Consider the following 18,570-nt stretch of genomic DNA (forward strand, 5'->3'; position numbering starts at 1 on the left):
AATCGCAGCACGCCAGGCCTCCCTGTCCATCACCAACTCCCGGAGTTCACTCAGACTCACGTCCATCGAGTCCGTGATGCCATCCAGCCATCTCATCCTCTGTTGTCCCCTTCTCCTGCCGCCAATCCCTCCCAGCATCAGAGGCTTTTCCAGTGAGTCAACTCTCATGAGGTGGCCAAAGTACTGGAGTTTCAGCTTTAGCATCATTCCTTCCAAAGAAATGCCAGGGCTGATCTCCTTCAGAATGGACTGGTTGGATCTCCTTGCAGTCCAAGGGACTCTCAAGAGTCTTCTCCAACACCACAGTTCAAAAGCATCAATTCTTCGGCGCTCAGCCTTCTTCACAGTCCAACTCTCACATCCATACATGGCCACAGGAAAAACCATAGCCTTGACTAGACAGACCTTAGTCGGCAAAGTAATGTCTCTGCTTTTGAATATACTATCTAGATTGGTCATAACTTTTCTTCCAAGGAGTAAGCATCTTTTAATTTCATGGGTGCAATCACCATCTGCAGTGATTTTGGAGCCCAAAAAAGTAAAGTCTGACACTGTTTCCACTGTTTCCCCATCTATTTCCCATGAAGTGATGGGACCAGATGCCATGATCTCCATTTTCTGAATGTTGAGCTTTAGGCCAACTTTTTCACTCTCCTCTTTCACTTTCATCAAGAGGCTTTTTAGTTCCTCTTCACTTTCTGCCATAAGGGTGGTGTCATCTGCATATCTGAGGTGATTGATATTTCTCCCGGCAATCTTGATTCCAGCTTGTGCTTCTTCCAGTCCAGCGTTTCTCATGATGTACTCTGCATAGAAGTTAAATAAGCAGGGTGACAATATACAGCCTTGACGTACTCCTTTTGCTATTTGGAACCAGTCTGTTGTTCCATGTCCAGTTCTAACTGTTGCTTCCTGACCTGCATACAGGTTTCTCAAGAGGCAGGTCAGGTGGTCTGGTATTCCCATCTCTTGAAGAATTTTCCACAGTTTGTTGTGATCCACACAGTCAAAGGCTTTGGCATAGTCAATAAAGCAGAAATAGATGTTTTTCTGGAACTCTCTTGCTTTTTCCATGATGCAGCGGATGTTGGCAATTTGATCTCTGGTTCCTCTGCCTTTTCTAAAACCAGCTTGAACATCAGGAAGTTCATGGTTCACGTATTGCTGAAGCCTGGCTTGGAGAATTTTGAACATTACTTTACTAGCATGTGAGGTGAGTGCAAATTGTACTATTTCTTTATCTTCCACTAAATTGGGGGATTTCAATATAGAAAACTGGGGAACCCATCCCACTCATACTATTTTCTTCACCCAACACACATTTTTGAGTTCCTATTATGACCAGTACTGTAAAGGGTTATCCACTTCTAAACATCTAACATTTACAGCCCATGTATGCATTCCAGTTCTCTTTTTGCCAAGCAAAGAGAAGCTGCTCCTACTTGACAAAGAGTGATTGGCTAAGGTTGCAGTTATTTCACAGCCAGAAGAAAATGCCATATACCCACTACCTACCTACAAGACCCAATCACTGGGGGAGCAGGAGAAGAGACAGATTCCCCAAGCCACTCCCTAATTATTTCTTTCAGTGAAGAAATAATGAAGCTGCCCAGAAATGTCATGGTATCCACAAGTCCCTAGGGAGGAATTGGTACTTAGTGGTGAATACTCCTGCCTCAATTTTTCAGACCTGGAAATGGGGATTGTAATAATCCTTATCTAATTGTCTTGAGAATTAAATGAGCTAATGCTTTAGAATAGTGTCTGGCACATAGTGAGCACTCAATAAAATAAACTCTTATTGTTATTCCAGAATGCAGGTACCCTCACCAGTGCACAGTCATGAAGGCATTGCCAGTCCTGCAGAGAGAATGAAGCTGCCAAAGAGAACACAGATAAAAGGATGGTGAAGTTAAACAAAGCCACAGCATCATGCAGGCCTTTTCAATAAAGAATTAAACAGCCGTCCAGCAAGTTGTGAAGCAAACTGGAGAGAAGCCAATACTTCAGTAGACACTTTCTGATTCAACTAAATTCACTGAAAGGGATTTTATACTTAAAGACTTCTTTGAGCAAGTTAGGACCTGTCTGTGATGAGCACTGAAAGCCCTGAAAAAAGACTCCTAGCAGGACAAGAACACCTTAGATCATCCAGAAAAAGGTCCAGAAAGAACTTGGATTATTCTTTGAGCCACACTGCATAGGCTTATTATCAGTTCTTTAGTAAGAAAGAACAGGATAGTAGTCCACTCTAAAATCTTTAGCATAAAGCTCACTACAGTATGGATTTATTCCTTCTTTTAACAAAAGTATCCTTTGTCTTTATAAAGTGATAGATGAGCTGGGCTTTGTGCTAGACATTGGAAACACATGGTGAACAAGACAGACCCACATGGAGTTTATGATTCAATAGGAGACACTGACATTAACCAAGTAATCACACAAATGTCATTGCAGGCCTTGATAATTGCCCAGAAGAAATAAAGTAGTCAATGAAGATAATATCTGGGACTTTGAGACTTGGGTGTCTGACAGCTTTCTGCGAGAGCAACAGCATTGCCACACCCTCAGGATAAGGGGGCATTGTCTGGGCAAGAACTGTAGCAGATGGTGCCAGGGAATAGAGAGTGTGCTTGAAGGCTCTGGGGTGGGGCTTTGGCTGTGGGCCAGCAACTGGAAGAAGACTTGTGCAGGTAGTATGTCAGCAGGATAGAGAGCCTGCCAGGCAGGGCCAGGTTAGCGTCTTTGCCTTTTTCCAAATACAGGGCAGGCCATTGAAGGGTTTAGGCACACACAGTTGATGGTAACATATTTAGATTTGTGCTTTCAATGGATCCTTCCAACTGCAGTGTGGAAAGGAGTTTGAGGGACTAAAATGGAAAAGAGAAGTCCATTTTGGGAGACTTACAGCCTGGCCATTAGAGCCAAGGTTATGGTGAGCACAACCAAACACAAAGACCCCTTTACTGAATCGGATCCCCAAAGGCTCATACCTGTCTGGATGCTCCATGTGCTGGAGAGACACCCAAACTGTAAGAGTCCAGGTGACACAGTGAAACTGTTATTTGGGTAAATTTCATTGAATCAGAAAGTGTCAAGAATAACACTTAGCCATACAGAAGTTCATGAAAGTAATGGGTTTGACCCAGCAAAATAAGTAGCTGAGAATGGGAGACTGAAATGATTAGCCAACATGCTGGGGTTTTGAAGAGGCTACCTGGATTCAGAGCAGCTGAACAACAAGAGAAATTAGACAGATGAAGATCAAATTACTCTACCAGTTTTATTAAAAGCAGAGTTGAAGAATTTGGCTTAGGTCTATGGGCAAGCCATGTTGCAAAAATTTCACTTCTAAATTCACACTCTGCCTCTCAGAGTGTGCCCTGTAACTGAGAGAGGAGGTGCAGGATAGAGCCTGTTTGGGGAACTTTTGCCTTTTGTGGGCTCCTTCCATAAGCAAACATTAGAAATTATATTTTACAGCTGTATTGGTGAAGAACTATAAGCCAGGGTGGTTTATATTCATTTTTTCTTCTGATTTTAAAAGAAAAAAACTTTTTTGTGGCCTACTAAACTGGGATGCATCAGCCCAGCAGACGGCAGAATCCTGGTGTTGCAGGTACATTGATCCTGAGATTCAGGAAAGGGGACTTAAACTGAAAGAGCCCATGTTGGACAGTGCTAACCTTCATAGGATCTGCCCATGGAACATGACTGGTTGTCCTGCCAACAAACTACACTAGGATCCAAAGACATGTTCTGGTCCTGGATGACCAAATTTGTGTACCAGCAGATTCTGGTTCCCTCAGTTCCACGTACAAAGTGGCATTAAATACAGTCTTGGGACTTCCTTGGCAGGCCAGTCGTTAAGACCACACTTCCAATGCAGGGGGTGTGAGTTTGATCCCTGGTAGAGCAGAGACATTACTTTGCTAACAAAGGTCCGTCTAGTCAAGGCTATGGTTTTTCCAGTGGTCACGTATGGATGTGAGAGTTGGATGGTGAAGAAAGCTGAGCACCGAAGAATTGATGCTTTTGAACTGTGGTGTTGGAGAAGACTCTTGAGAGTCCGTTGGACTGCAAGAAGATACAACCAATCCATCCTAAAGGAGATCAGTCCTGGGTGTCCATTGGACGGACTGATGCTGCAGCTGAAACTCCAGTACTTTGGCCACCTCATGTGAAGAGTTGACTCATTGTAAAAGACCCTGATTCTGGGAAGGATTGGGGGCAGGAGGAGAAGGGGACGACAGAGGATGAGATGGTTGGATGGCATCACTGACTCGACGAACATGGGTTTGGATAGATTCTGGGAGTTGGTGATGGACAGGGAGGCCTGGCGTGCTGCAGTTCATGGGGTCGCAAAGAGTCGGACATGACTGAGCGACTGAACTGAACTGAAGAGGAGCTAAGATTCTATATATCGTGTGCTGTGTGGCCAAGACATAAAAACAGTCTAGTAGCCAAAAATAATGTGTTTTCCAGTCTTTGTGTCTCTTGGAGAATGTTAATTAAAATCTATAACTCGTCACAACACATCCAGAAAGACTGTTTCTTCCTAATTCTGTCAAGCCCTGCAACTGACTGCCCTTACAGCAAACCCACTTATCTGACCGTAGCCTGGCTTATTGGCTTCTGTCTGGGTGTTTGAGTTGTTACACATGGACAAGTGGCACATGTGCGTTTCAACACCTGGTGCTTTCAAACTCCAGAGAGGGGTTCCATGATGAAGTTTCCAGGCCTGTGATGTAGCCCAGCTCCCAACAAGACCTGCATTTCCAGGGCGGATAAGAAGGCCATAGTCTTACATCTTTGACTAAACAAGATCCACGCCTACTGATAAGGCAAGAGCTTAAGAAATAACTAACTCCGAGGTGTAACTGCCTGTTTTCACATGGTGGGAGAAACCACATCTCTGTATTATTACAAGCTTAAATAGGCTCTGGAAGTAACTCTGTGCTGTTAAATCTTTAAGAACAGTTGATGTTCTATATATACACATTTCTACTCACCAGGCAGACACTGCAGCTCCATTTGCTTGAAAAAGATGGCAGAATAGCCTGGACCTGGACTTCCCAATACATCTCAGGAGGCTGAGTCTGGGTCTTCCCACCATGCTCCATCAGTGGTGAAACTAAGCCAACCCAGCCAAGGGTTGGAACACACCCACAGTCAGATGCCCTTACAGTTCTTAAAATTTTGATGGATAAAAGCTAGGGGGTAAATTGCCCTGGCATTTAAGAGCTGCAGTAGTTTCTATTTCACAGGCAGTGAAAACTTTATTACTCTGTTAGGGTAATGTGGTGCCAGCCTTCCAGGGAAACCAAAACTTATTCTGTGTCTCATAGGAAGTTGAGGAAACAAGCATGTGAAATTATAAGGAGGAATTTCATAGGGCACAGACTCACTTGTACAAAGCATGTTAACTATCTTTCTCTGAGTGCCTCAGATCCTTATTTGTAAAATGGAGACTCTATTCCTACCTTAAAGTTTATCACAAAGATTAAATGAACTAATGCAGGAAAGCTTTTCACTCAGCATATACTCGAATACTGAATAAAGGTTAGCTATTACACAACTGTAATATATTTTATATACTCATTTCCTAAAAAAAATACATGTGTATATATGTTTAAATTCTATCTCAAGCACTGTTCCAGCTGGCAGCAAAAACTCGGTCCCGCAGAGAGGAAACCCAGCAGTACAAAGTCCCTGTAGGAGACTTGGGCCAGTGGCATTAGGAAAGGACACTTGCCTTGGCATCCCTGTCTTTGTTCCTGGCATTTCTGCATTTGTCTTTGCTTCCTGACGTGAGAACCCCACTCTGAAGCCTGGGAGTGTGGCATGGCCTCCCCAACACCATAAGTGAGAAAAGGAGTGGCAAGGGGGAAGCGCATCAGCTAATATTTCCTGCCGCAGTAGAAATACTCTACAGTTCCCATGTAGCTTGTGCTTATCATCTATGAGCTGATGGTCTCCAGTCTGGATGATTCCTCTGACTTCTAGATTTCTGTACCCAACGGACATGTGCACTTGCAAGTCAAATAAGCAGCTCCCATTGAACAGACCCAAGAAAAGACTCTTGGCTCCCTTGCCCTCCTCCCCAGTGTTACAAACCCAGTCCCGCTATCTCAGCATATGGCCCCATGGTTCACCCAGCTGCTCAAGCCAGAAACCTAGGACTGATCCTTGAGACCTCTCTTTCCTTTACCCCCACCCATATCTCACCTATCCAGTGGATTCTGCCTCCAGAATTCATACCAATTCTGTCCTTGTCTCTCCATCTCTGATGCCACCACCCTACACCTTAGTCTGATCCTCCATCAGCCCCATCCGTAGCTTCAGATCTGGTCTCCATGCTACCCTCTTAGCAGTAATAACTCATTTCTCTATACAGTGGAATGATCTAATAGAAACCATATTATATCCCAGCTCAAAACTCTCGATGGTATCCCTTCCCACATAGAAATGTGCAAACGCCTCCCCCTGGCCATGCCATCTTTATGCCCTTCTCTCATGCCATCTTCCTCCTGCTCTCTGCACACACCCACGCTGGCCTTCTTTCTGCTTTTCGAAATGACAAGTTTATTTCTTCCTTGAGGTCACGTGAGACTCTTTTTCTTGTGCCTTCTCTCAGTGGGTTGGCTTTTGGACTCAATTCAAGAAGGCACCCTAGTGCTAACTACCCAAAACTAAGCTAGTCTTTCAAGTCCGTTTGTATCACACCCCGCCCCCGTCTTTATCATATCGCTTACCATTCATTTCTTGAAGCTAACTTATTTCTCTAGTTGTTTGTTACCCCATCATATTAGAAATACATGGCGTTTTATCTAGTACTTTACAGTTCACACACACACACATTTGAGATCCAGGAGAGCAGTGATCTTGTCAGGCACACAAATATTTTTTAATAAACGAATCATCTTATTTGATACTCATATTCCTCTCACTCATTCTCATGCAATTCATACACAAGAATAAAATAAACTACTTGTAAATCTCTGAAACATAATAATTTCAAACTTCCTTGACGTTACACAGTGGTCCCCTCTGCTGAAATGTCCTTTGTTTGTTCTTCTATTCACCCTTCAGAGCCCTGTTTGATGAGCAGCATGCAGAGGGATGCGAATAGGAACCATGGAGGCGATGAGGCAGCGGAGTAGGCAGCCTGCTGCCCAGTTGGTGAGGTAAGCATTTGGGGCTTGAAGAAAGACTGGAGTCTCTGTAGGGAAATTCTGCCCCAAACCTGGAGCCTTCCCTTTCCTCAAGACAGGAAGCAAGGGGGTGGGAGGCTCTGAAGATTCAGCAACCTACTCACCATCTCCATTTGGGTGTTTTTTAGGTTCCCAAACTTTTACTATCCAAATAGAACTTGACATGTAAGTTAGCCCCAGTCATCTGCTCAGCCTAAAAGCTGCAGAGACATTTTTTACTCCACCCCTCACACTTACAACACACACACACACACACACACACGCACACACACACCCCCCTCACATCCAATTTGTCAGCACATCTGGGCCCTTCTTACCGCTGCCCCTCACTGGCACCCTAGACCAAGCGTCATCATCCCTTGGCTGAGCCACTATCATAACTTCTAATTGCCTCTCTTCTCTCTCCCCTTGTCCCTACCCTTCATTCTTTGCAAACAGCCTAGCAATCTTTTTAAAACCTAGACCCTGTCACCCCTACTAAAAGCCTTCCAGTGGCTTCCCATCATATTTAGACAGCTCAGCAAAACCTTCGTCATGCCTGCCAGGCCTCCATGCTCTGGCCCCGACTCTGGCCACTGGCCACCCCTCCAGCCTCATTTCCTTCCATCTAGAGCACAGGAAGGAGGTCAAAGACATGGACTCTGGAGCAACTCTGCCATCATTGCCTGTGTGACATTGGACAAATTGCCTGACGTCTCTGTGCTGCGGTTTCTACATCTCTAAAGAGAAGATGACAGCACTTTATCAAGCTGCTGTAGGACTAAGGGAGTCCTGAAAGGAGTCTCCAGCCCATAGCAAGCTTCTGTACATGTTTCTGATTTTAAGTAGTTTGATGTCTTAACCCTTAAATTCAGAGAAGAAAGTGAGTATGAAAAAAAGATTAAGAGAATATACTTGCAGTTTGCTTAATGCAATTAAGGACACATTTTTATGAAGTCTCTATAAAGAAGTTATGAAGGTATGTACATAGTGAAATCTCCCTTTTTCCTTTAACTGTAGAAAAACCTAAGAAAGTGTCATGAGTTTTAATAGCATTGAATTAATTGATGACTTGGTTAGTTAAAAAAAACAATAATAGTCTATTTTAAACTCTCTTTTATTTTTTTCATTCCTGATGTTAAACACCTTCCCCCAGTAAAAACCAGTCTTGGATTCCAACGGGGACTGGTAAAATCACTGACCTGACTGGCATGGGAAGGGAGGGGAAGGGCGCGCTCGTGGGCTGGGCGGGCCGGGAGCTCTGGTTGGTGCTTCACGTCCGCTAGTGTGGCTATAAGTCACCTCTTCTCTTCCTGCTTTGGCAGCTCGGGCTTCCCCAAGGCTGATAAGCATCCAGGTTTTTGCCCTAACATATCTGCTTTCCAAGAAAAAAATAACCCTCTATCTTGGTGAAGGTATTTTTTCTGGGATAATGCCTTCTCTTTCCAATTCTGATGAGTTGATTTTTTTTGTGAATGGAAGAAAGGTAAGTTTATGATATGATTAATATGAATTTGCATATGTCAGAGATGAAAACCAAGCTGATTTTCTTTCACTGATACTGTTTCTTATTTACTTAAACTCTTTTTCTGTCTTTTTCAAGTCATATGTAGTAGTATGAACTTGCCCATGGGTTGTTAGTTTAGGGTTTACTGTGAAATTATTAAAGCTTGGGAGTGTTAGTCTGCTCTTTTCTTTTGGAATCAATAAGGTACTCTCATTTTTATTTGTTAAATTACAATGGTAGTGAATTCTGACCCAGGCATTGAAAACTATGTCATCCTCCCATTACATGGATGTTAGCTCTGCTTGAGTTTAGCAATGCTCTTTTATTTTATTTTTTTACTTTGGGGGCTTGTGTTTTATTCATGGGCTATCAGCCTCCCTCCTGCCCACCTGGGGCAGGAAGGAGGAGTGGGGGAAGGGAGGGCAACTGGGCCAGGAGGGGCCCGACTGCCGCTGCCCTTTGTAGATGTACTTTAGCGTGGTGGTGATGCTGCACATGTCCAGCTCGATTTTCTGAGCCCAGTTCTGCACATCCCAGATTTCCTTGAGTGCCTGGTTGAAGTTCTCCACCATCCTGATCCACTGACCTGTCGGCAGACTGGGCAGCCTGAATCTGTAGGCTCTTCACCTTGTGGTCCAGCTTTCTCTGGCTCCTGTTGGCCTGGGCCACACCCACATTGAGGTGATCCACCGAAACTTCTGCCAAGCAGGTGGCTGGAGTGATGGCCTCTAGCCTCTCCTGCTGCAGCTTTTTGCGTTCATTCTGCTTGGCCTGGTGTTCTTTCAGCAGATGGGACAGCATGGTCATGGTGGGCTGGGGGTAGGGCACATCTGGCCCCCTCCCAACAACACTGTTCTAATAGAAGGAGTATATGACATTGAGGAAAATAATAGCAAAGGAGGATTTTATTTTGCCCTAATAAATACTTTCAGGCTGATCCATGAACCTTGAGGCTAAAGCGTCCTGGCCTGCTACTTTGGGCCTGGAGCAATAGCTTGAATGAAGACACTAAATCAAGTGCAGCATTGATCCGGCAATTAGAATGGTTGAGAAACATTGACCTGGAATGTTGCCTCAGGAACATCGATGTCTCTATAGCACAGAATAGTGTCAGCAGGCTGTGCCCCCTCAGTGTAGGGGCACACAGGAGGAAGGGAAGGTGGCTTGCAGGCCACCACTCCTGACACCCATCTTGCTTCCACCTTGGAAATAATTTCCGTAGCCACACAGGTAAGGTGTTAAAGCGGTCTAGGTGTAATGCTTTGCTTCTGCGATGACATTTCGCTCAGCCTGCTCTGCACGCTGAGATTCCGAGAGGGGAGCACGGAGCTCATCTCTGGCTGAGTGAATCTTCTCAGGACTCAAAAGGAGACTTGAAAATAGGAAGCAGTTATGAAAATAATGTGGTTTGTTACTTTTTCTGGGGTGGTCAAAAACACTTTTGGTGGAATAAGGTCCTGTGTCTCTAGTCTCAGTGTTGCGCCCCTTCCTGATGGGTTTCGCTCCAATTCTCCTCTCTAATCTTGCCCGACTGTACCCAGCAGAGATGCTGCCTGAGTCAGGGATGACAGATGACTTTATCTCCTGTGCAGGCTTTGATCTATTGGGAGTAGCAGCCTGGAGCGCCACGTGACAGGCAGAAGGGAGATTCCTGTTCCCTTAAGCTCTTCCTTCACCCAGGCACCTCCGTTTCAGTGGGCAAGGGGAGCTGGTGGGGACAGAAGAGGCTCCCTCATGACATACTCTCCCACAACTCCTTTAGAGAATCTTCTCTGGCTAAGCTTTTTCATGACTTCATGTGGCTGAGTTATCTTGAGTCAGTTTTGGAATCTGTTTCCCCATCTGGATCCTTTCCAAGTAACTCTAAGGAAAAAATAATCCAGAGTTTACAGTTATCACATATATGAGAAAGTTCAGAGACATTGAAACAGCCTTCCATTATTTCTCCAGAATTCTAGTTCCAGTGTTAGAAAAGGCTTCTTTTGTTGTTTTTGGTCCTTGTGAAGCCAACACCTTTCAAAAACATGCCCCCAAAACAACAGATAGGATTGCCATAACATGCTGGTATTATCTTCCTAAAATCTCTTCTTATTTCTCAATGTAGGTTATAGAGAAGAATGCTGATCCTGAAGTAAATCTACTATTCTACTTGAGGAAAATCCGTATCCTTTTATTTTACTGTAATTAATCTGGCTTTGGTGGTAAAAAGAAAACATGCTAAGATTTCTAAAGGAAGTCATTCTTCCTTTTGTATTTGCTCTAGATAAATAACCTTGTGTTCAATTTGCACAGTCTAGTTGGAGTTCAGAGAATGCATTTAAAAGTGACAGATATGTGCTATATTCGTTGTATTTTTTGCCTGGGCAAAACCAAAATGATCATCCAGTGGACCGTGAGTGTGCTAACTTTGGAAACAACTTTTTGACTTTTGACCCCCACGGTCACCTTGATGATGGTTTTATATTCAGCAGTGTGAATGTGAAAATGTCGAGCCAGGAACTTCCCCAGTGGTCCAGTGATTAAGATTTCCATGTCTGGGGTCATGGGTTCAATCCCTGGTTGGGGAATTAAAACCCAACATGGCAGGCCAACCAAAAGATTAAATATGTCCAGCTACTTGCTCAAGGGTACATCCCACTGACAAAGACAATATGTGTACCTTCCCACAAGGGCATTTCATTGACTTGTCATCTATGCCTTTTGACAATCCTTATCAGAGAAAACAAGGTTTTATAAGCATATTTCATAATCCCTTTGTATAACTAATGCACTCCAGCTCTTCACTTTTGATCTGGACCCTTTTTCACATCTCTCTCCTCCTGTACCTTCAGTAAACATTCAAAAAGAATTTCCTGGGCTTGAGTGTAACTGTAAAAGCACAAGAGAGTGACCGTGGCAGTAGTTACACAGATCTATGAGATACAATTGCATAGAGCTGAGTACACCACATAGTAGGAGAGCATGCATAAGCGGTAAAATCGGAAGAAACTCTAGCTTCTGGTATCTGTTTTTGGTACGATTCCTATGTCAGTTTCCCGGTTTTGGTATTACACTGTAGTTCTGTGGAATGTCAGCATTGGGGGAAACTAGGGAACAGGTCCATAGGGCAATCTGTACTATTTTTGCAACTTCTAATGAGACTACAATTGTTTCAAAATAATTTGGAGATTTTGAGGGGGAGTTTCCTGGCATCTGGTGGTTAGGATTCCGAGCTTTCACTGACATAACCTGGGTTCAATCCCTTGTCATGGAACTGAGATCCTGCAAGCCACATGGCCAAAAGATAAATCAACAAATAATAAGTGAAAAATAAGTATACTTATGCAGTGTCTACTAAGAACCAGGCACTGTATTAAGCTCTGAGGAATCGGTGGTGTGCCAGACAATCCTCTCTCCAGAATCTTCGTTTCCTTCTGCTTCTGGCTCTTGGCCTCCCAACATGCACATCTAAAAACACGAAGCATGACTTCCTTTCCCCCTGACCTTTCCTTGCCAGACTTATCTAATAACTGTGTATACCTAATGTCTCATTTCTCTGCTGACTCCATCTCTCACTATTTAACATTTCAATCTGGTTTCCTACCCCCATTATTCTACTACTCTAGCCAGTACTGCCCTGCAGCGTCCCCGTTGCACTCACTATTCAGGGAATTGGGATTACAGTTGAAACAGAACAAAAAAACCAAACAGGCCAAATCCTTCCTCCTTGGTTTTGCCACCTCCCACTTACCCAGCTTTAAAATCTGTGTTAGTCAGCATACCCTATCACTTCTCTTTTCTTACCTTTCTACATCTGTGCCACACTTTACCATGCTTTCTCTAGACTCCCAAAATGAAGAAACTCTATATTAGGAACAAGCTGAAAATTCATGGGCTCCCAGGTAAGCAAGGCTGATAGAGCCCCAGACAGAATCAGCCCCAGCCTCCCATTTCCCTAGTGGCTCACGCAGTAAAGAGTCTGCTTGCAGTGCAGGAGAACTGGGTTTGATCCCTGGGTCGGGAAGATCCCCTGGAGAAGGAAATGGCAACTCACCTACGCAGCCCAGACCTGCTGGGGTGCAATCTCTCCTTCTACATGACAGATCCTGGCCTGCTATTAAGCAATCTGACCTGTAAAAACAAGATACTGCACCAGCAAGGGGTGATGTCCCACAGCTACACAGATTAAAGAGGATGTGTCATTAGGGAGGTGCTTTAATGCAACTGTGAGATCCTGGCTCCAGGATAAAACTGGAGAAACGGGATGGGTCAGGCCTCCTAAACGCTTGTCCTCATTTTCCCTCACTCTTCACATACCCAGCCCTATCACTTCTTGCAGTTCTCGAAACAACTCTTCATTCAGTAGATGAATTTTACCAAGCACCACGTGTGCAGAAGTAAGCTAGAAGACACAGCCTCTGCCCTCAATCTAGTGAATGAAGAGACAGATAGCGGGTGTGATGAGTGCCGTGTTGCGGGAACATGGACAGGGCACTCCCACCCAGCTTGAGGAAGGAAGGGAAGAGAGAAGGGTTGTAGGAGTTGCTGGGAAAGGGGAATTCTTGGGGAAAAGGGTATTCTTGTTGGTGGTGTGTAGGGGATGGGGGTGGTGCAGAGGCAAGAGCATATATTGCTTTAGAGGAACTGAAAGCAGTTTATTCCAATGGATGTAAAGCTTTTGGGGGTGGGGGTGGGAGGGTATAGCAAGAGATGAATGAGGAGTGAGATCCTTGAGGCAAAGAGTCAAGTTTGGCATGCAAGACACAATCACTCACTGATGAATGACCAGAGGTCAGTGGAAATTCCAGGGTCAACTGCACATGCTGGCCATGAGCATTCAGTCTCAGGGTAACTTCTGTGTATGCCCATAGTGCTGTGTATCTTGGGGCCCTGAGAAAGCTCTTTTCTTAAAGGACCAAAAAATAAACTTCTGATATATTATTTTTTGTATTTGACTTATGTAGGGTTGTCAGCTTTAGCATATAGAAATATAGTATGCCCAGGTAAATTTGAATTTGAATGCATGGGACATACTTACACTAAAATATAATTCATTTTTTATCTGAAATTCAGATTTAACTGGGTGTCCTGTATTTTGTCTGGTCACCCTACCTAGCGAAGAGCTTTAGGATGAGTCAACAGAACATGGAGGAAACTGCCTGAATCAGGTACTTCTGGTGGGCCTGGAGGAAGGAGGCATCAAACTACTTGCCTGGTAACCAGAGGGCAAAGCAGCTGGTTGAATCAACCTTTCACTTTTCACTCAAGGCAATGTTAAAACAAGAAGCAGAGAGCTGCTTTAAGGTCTGACAGAGTGAACAGTCAAACTTTGACTCTTCTTTGAGTCGGGCGGCTCCTGGATTCCTTTGCTTGAAAATGTCAGGTCACCAAAGGCAAAGAGAAGGGGTTTCTCTGACTTTTTCCTTCAGGTCAATGGTACACTCTCACTAAGGCATCACCCACGTGACTCTGCCTGAAGCAAGCAAGCGTGGCTTGCCTGAGTGGGCTCAGATGAGGGAACAGAGGAAGCAGGGTGCCACTCCCTCTGAACCTCTGCAGAGAATCTCAGCTTCCCACTCTGCGGTGTCCTGACCTGTTATTACCGCTTCACGGGCAGCAATTTCTAAGATGAAATTATTCTCAGCCTCCACCCAAGCCAATTATAATCTGCACCCACCATGAAATCTTTCTTAAACCTCACCCAGAGAGGTCCCAAGCAAATCCTAGTAGACTCTAATAGCACCTGAAGCAGAGGGATTACATACATTATTTGTTCTTTCTTTGTGGAAACATGCCAGTGTCTTACAGGGAAGAGGTACACAGAGTTTGTTGATATTACTGGTTCAGGAACCAAGTTATCAATTCATATTCTCTAATCTTGTAATCCTATAAGAAAATAAAAACACTGCATTGCTAAACCAGGAAAAGTTAAGCTTCCTGATGGGGGGTTCTAAGTTTTACACCTGCACCACCTCCCAGCACCTCCACAGCAATAACATAACACGAATGTAGAATCCATTGTCCCCAGCTCTGAATTCAACAGGCTTTTCCCTGTTCATGTGGATGCAGACTCTGATCTAACTGGCATGAGGCTCTTTGTAGTCTTCATGCGTCCCACTCAGTGTGAATATCCAGAGGACTCACTTTAGAAGCATGAGCTTTGGATTACAAGGTGCTGCCCTCGCCCCACTGGAGAGCTACCATACTGTCTTTCTAAAATCCAGAAAAGGCCGCATTCACAAATGCATCAGGGATTTCAGATAAAGCCCTGTGATGTGGGTGTGTAGGGATATCTTCTCACCTTTCATCAATTAGCTCACTTATGTGCAAAAAGTGGAACAGCTCTTTTAAGCAGGAAATCTTAGGAGACTCCAGAAAACGACTCACTTGTTACGAGTATCTGAGGAAGAAAAGTATAGAAAGCAAAGGAGCCTGGGTCCCTCTTTTCCTTGACCCCCTTCCTTCCAGTCCACCTCACTGGCAGCAAATACGGCTGTGGGAGTGGAGGCTGCGGTGCCTGCACTGTCATGATGTCCAGATACGACCCAAAGACTAAGAAGATCCAGTATCCTTTGCACTGGCCCAAGCACTTCTGGAAAGAATGCAGAACCTCCACTTCCTGCCCCTGTGTCCCCCCTCCTCTCTCCAGGTGTCCACTGCACTCACACGGCCTCTGGACCTGCTCTCCTGTGACTTCCCATGCTCCAGATCTTTCCTATGGACTTTCTTCCCATCAGGGTATATCTGTCCTGCGTTCCAGTCTCTCGGGGCCACTCTGTCTTGCTGTACAGATATTTGCTTTGCTTTTGAGCAGATCTCAGACTGAGGGCCGGGGAAGAATGGGTTTACACACAAAGAAGTGATGCCTTGTCCTGGCAGAAGGTTTAGGTTAACACACACTAGAAGAGTTATTCCCCTGAAGGGCTGAGTGAGACGTCCCATCGTGCTATGTGACTGAGCCAACGTCACCTTGACCTAAAATGTAAATTTGCTCCAGGATTGCATGTGGTAGGAGAGTTGTCAAGCATGATTTCAAAGTTTTTTGTCTTAAGTCTCTGGGTTATGCTGTTAACAAATTAGGAAGAGGAGAAGCAGAGGAAAGGAAAGGGGTGAGTTTAGTTTTGGATGAATCGCATTGCAATTACTATGGGACATGCAAGAAGGATTGCCCACAGGTATCTACACAGACAGGTCTATTACTCAGAGGAGAGGTCTCATCTGGACCTAGTTTATTAGAAGTTATCAACATAGATACTAACAATGACAATAGAAATAGCTAATGTTTATTGAATGCTAGGCACTGTTCAAAATAGTTTACTTCATGTTATCATATTTGGCCCCCAAAACAATTTTGAGATAGGCTCGACTGTCACTCATATTGAAAAAAGAGGAAATGGGGGCAAAGAGGGTTAACTAACTTTTCAAGGTTATGAGGGCCAGTTAGTGGTAAAAGCAAGTTTTCAACCCTGGTCGTTTAGAATGTAGTGGGAATCACAGGAGAGCGTCCACGTTCAGGACACTGCAGAACAAGAGACAGGGAGATGGGCAAAGAAAGACACCCCCCAAAGGAGACCAAGAGGGAGTAGCCAGGGATGAAGGAGCAGCATCCAGAAGAGAAAGTTCCAAGGTGGTAGAAGTGCAATAGTATGAAACGCCAGGACATGGCTCAGAGCCATTAGATTGCTCCCAGAGCACCGTCAGCAGACTTGTGGGGCTGGAAGATGAGGTCCAGATACGCAGGAGTGGCTGGAGGGCCAGGAAGGCATGGGTAGCTTTTGAAGAAACTTGACCAAGAAGGGGAGAAAGATGGGCTGGAGAGAGACATTGGCCTGGGGATTTATTTTTAGCCCAAAAAAACACTTTAACTTCTAAATTCAAGGGAATTTAGAGGAATGAGACCCTAGAAAGGAAGAGGTTAGAAAGGCAATTAATAATGAAGCAAGTCCTTGGGAAGACAAGAATAGAAGGGATTCAGGGCACAGGGGAGGAGGAGGGGTGGGGTGTCCTCACCCTCCAGGCCTGGACTCGGGGTGAGGCTGACTGCAGCTAGAGATGAGTAGGGGTGGGCTGGGCAGTGACAGGAGAATATGCCTCTATTTCCTGGATGAGGCATAAGGCTAAGACAAGAAAGCAACAAGCCCTGGAAAAGTTGAGAGAAAAGGAAGAGGGAGATAACATTAAGAGAAAGTAAACTTAATGGAGGAGGGCAGCTGGAGAACAATAACAACAACAAAAAAATGCACAGTAACCCAAGGTTCACTCTTGCTCTGTACACCAAGCACTCTTCCGAGAGACTAAACTGAATTAATGAAGCCTAGACCCCATTCCCAACCAGTGAGATGAGAATCTGATGTAACCACATCTGCTGTGTCAATAATAGACTCGAGTGTGAGAGAGATGGTCAAGACAGGGGCATGAACTCATTGCTTACATACTTGCCCATACACTGGAATCAGCTGAGGAGCTTTGAAAAGTGATGGAGTGATTACATCCCAAAGATTCTGGTTTAATTGCTAGCCTTGGACTTCCCTGGCAGTCCAGTGGTTAAGACTCTGTGCTTCCAATGTAGGGGGTCCAGGTTCGATCCCACACCAGGGAACTAAGATCCCACACACTGTGTGGCATGACCAAAAACTAATAATAATAATTAGGCTAGCATGCAACCAGAGTTTTTGTATTTTTAGAAACTTCCCACAGCTGAGAATCACTGGGGTATCATTTTATGAAGAGAAAAAGCCTTTTTTCTCTGAATGAGAAAAATAAACAGAGAATGAGGGTCTCTTGGAGGTTCTACACAAAACTCATTTTTCTTTTTTTCCATTTCTCTCTACCATTCTACTCCAGCCATATGTTAAGTCCTTTCTTGAACACTTCCAAAAAGTTATGGTTTTTTTAATCTAGTGTTCTCTGTGTTCTCAGGGAAATATAGTCTCAAGACCCTTTCTAGAAATAACTCCCTGAATTATGTTACCCACTCCAGGTGATTCCAATGTGTTCTCTTTACAAAATCCCATCACAGCCATTATCCAGTTACAGCCTGCCTGGTGCCCATCTGCTCTCTGTATGGGGCTGCTGTCACCACTGTGGAAGGTGTAGGAAGCATTAAAACCAGGATTCACCCCGTGCAGGTAAGAGTACAATGTGGTGGGGACCCAGTGCTGGTATCGGCACCCTCCATAATCTAATGGACTCCAATTAGGTCATCAATTTTGAGATTTTTTTGTATGTGTGCTTTTAAATTCTCATTTTGTGGGATTTAGTGCTTCATAGCTAGGGATCTTTCCAGAGCTTGGTGTATAGGGACTTCCCTGGTGGGCCAGTGGTTAAGATTCTGCACTCTTCCACTGCAGGGGACACAGGTTCCATCCCTGGTGGGGGAACTAAGATCCCAAAATAAAATGCCAAAAATAAAATAAAATTAAAAAAAAAAAGAGAGATTTGTGTATAAACCAAGATTTCTTCATCTTCATAATTTTAATATATCTTAACTTCTCACTCTCATCTTGCCCTAAACTAAAACAAGGACAGCCCAGTCTGATAAGAGAAGAAAATGAGATAGGAAACTAGAAGTTTATAGAAGATACTACTTGTCTACCACATTTCAAAATTACTAAACTGTGAATAAGAAGCTAACCTTGTTTACAAATACTCCTGAAATGTCTCATGAGAAGCTGAACACCATGATGAAGTATTTATTGATACTAATGTTCAGAGGACTTTTTAAAAGAAACTGCAATATTACTTTTATGTGCTATTGAACAAGAGTTTCTTCGGAGGTTAAGTTCTAAAAGCAGGGTGTAGAAAGAAAATTATGGATTGCCATAATCTCCTTGGAAATTTCTTCCCCTAGAAGGTTGTGTTAGAACATGGAGGCTCAGAGCTTCCTCTGTT

The 18,570-nt window shown here is 44.2% G+C and overlaps 1 protein-coding gene across 1 annotated transcript in view; it reads left to right on the forward strand.

Moving 5' to 3' along the window:
* The first annotated feature begins 8,625 nt into the window (after positions 1-8,625).
* Positions 8,626-18,570, forward strand: part of LOC138075916 (aldehyde oxidase 4-like) — a 68,322-nt gene continuing 58,377 nt past the window's right edge. The window contains exons 1-4 of the mRNA XM_068968012.1: positions 8,626-8,679; positions 10,805-10,862; positions 15,148-15,244; positions 17,699-17,807. Of these exons, the coding sequence (XP_068824113.1) occupies positions 8,626-8,679; positions 10,805-10,862; positions 15,148-15,244; positions 17,699-17,807 (318 nt within the window). The remainder of the gene's footprint in view (positions 8,680-10,804; positions 10,863-15,147; positions 15,245-17,698; positions 17,808-18,570) is intronic.

The sequence above is a fragment of the Capricornis sumatraensis genome, chromosome 3, assembly GCF_032405125.1.
Source record: "Capricornis sumatraensis isolate serow.1 chromosome 3, serow.2, whole genome shotgun sequence".
In the NCBI taxonomy this organism is placed as follows: domain Eukaryota; kingdom Metazoa; phylum Chordata; class Mammalia; order Artiodactyla; family Bovidae; genus Capricornis; species Capricornis sumatraensis.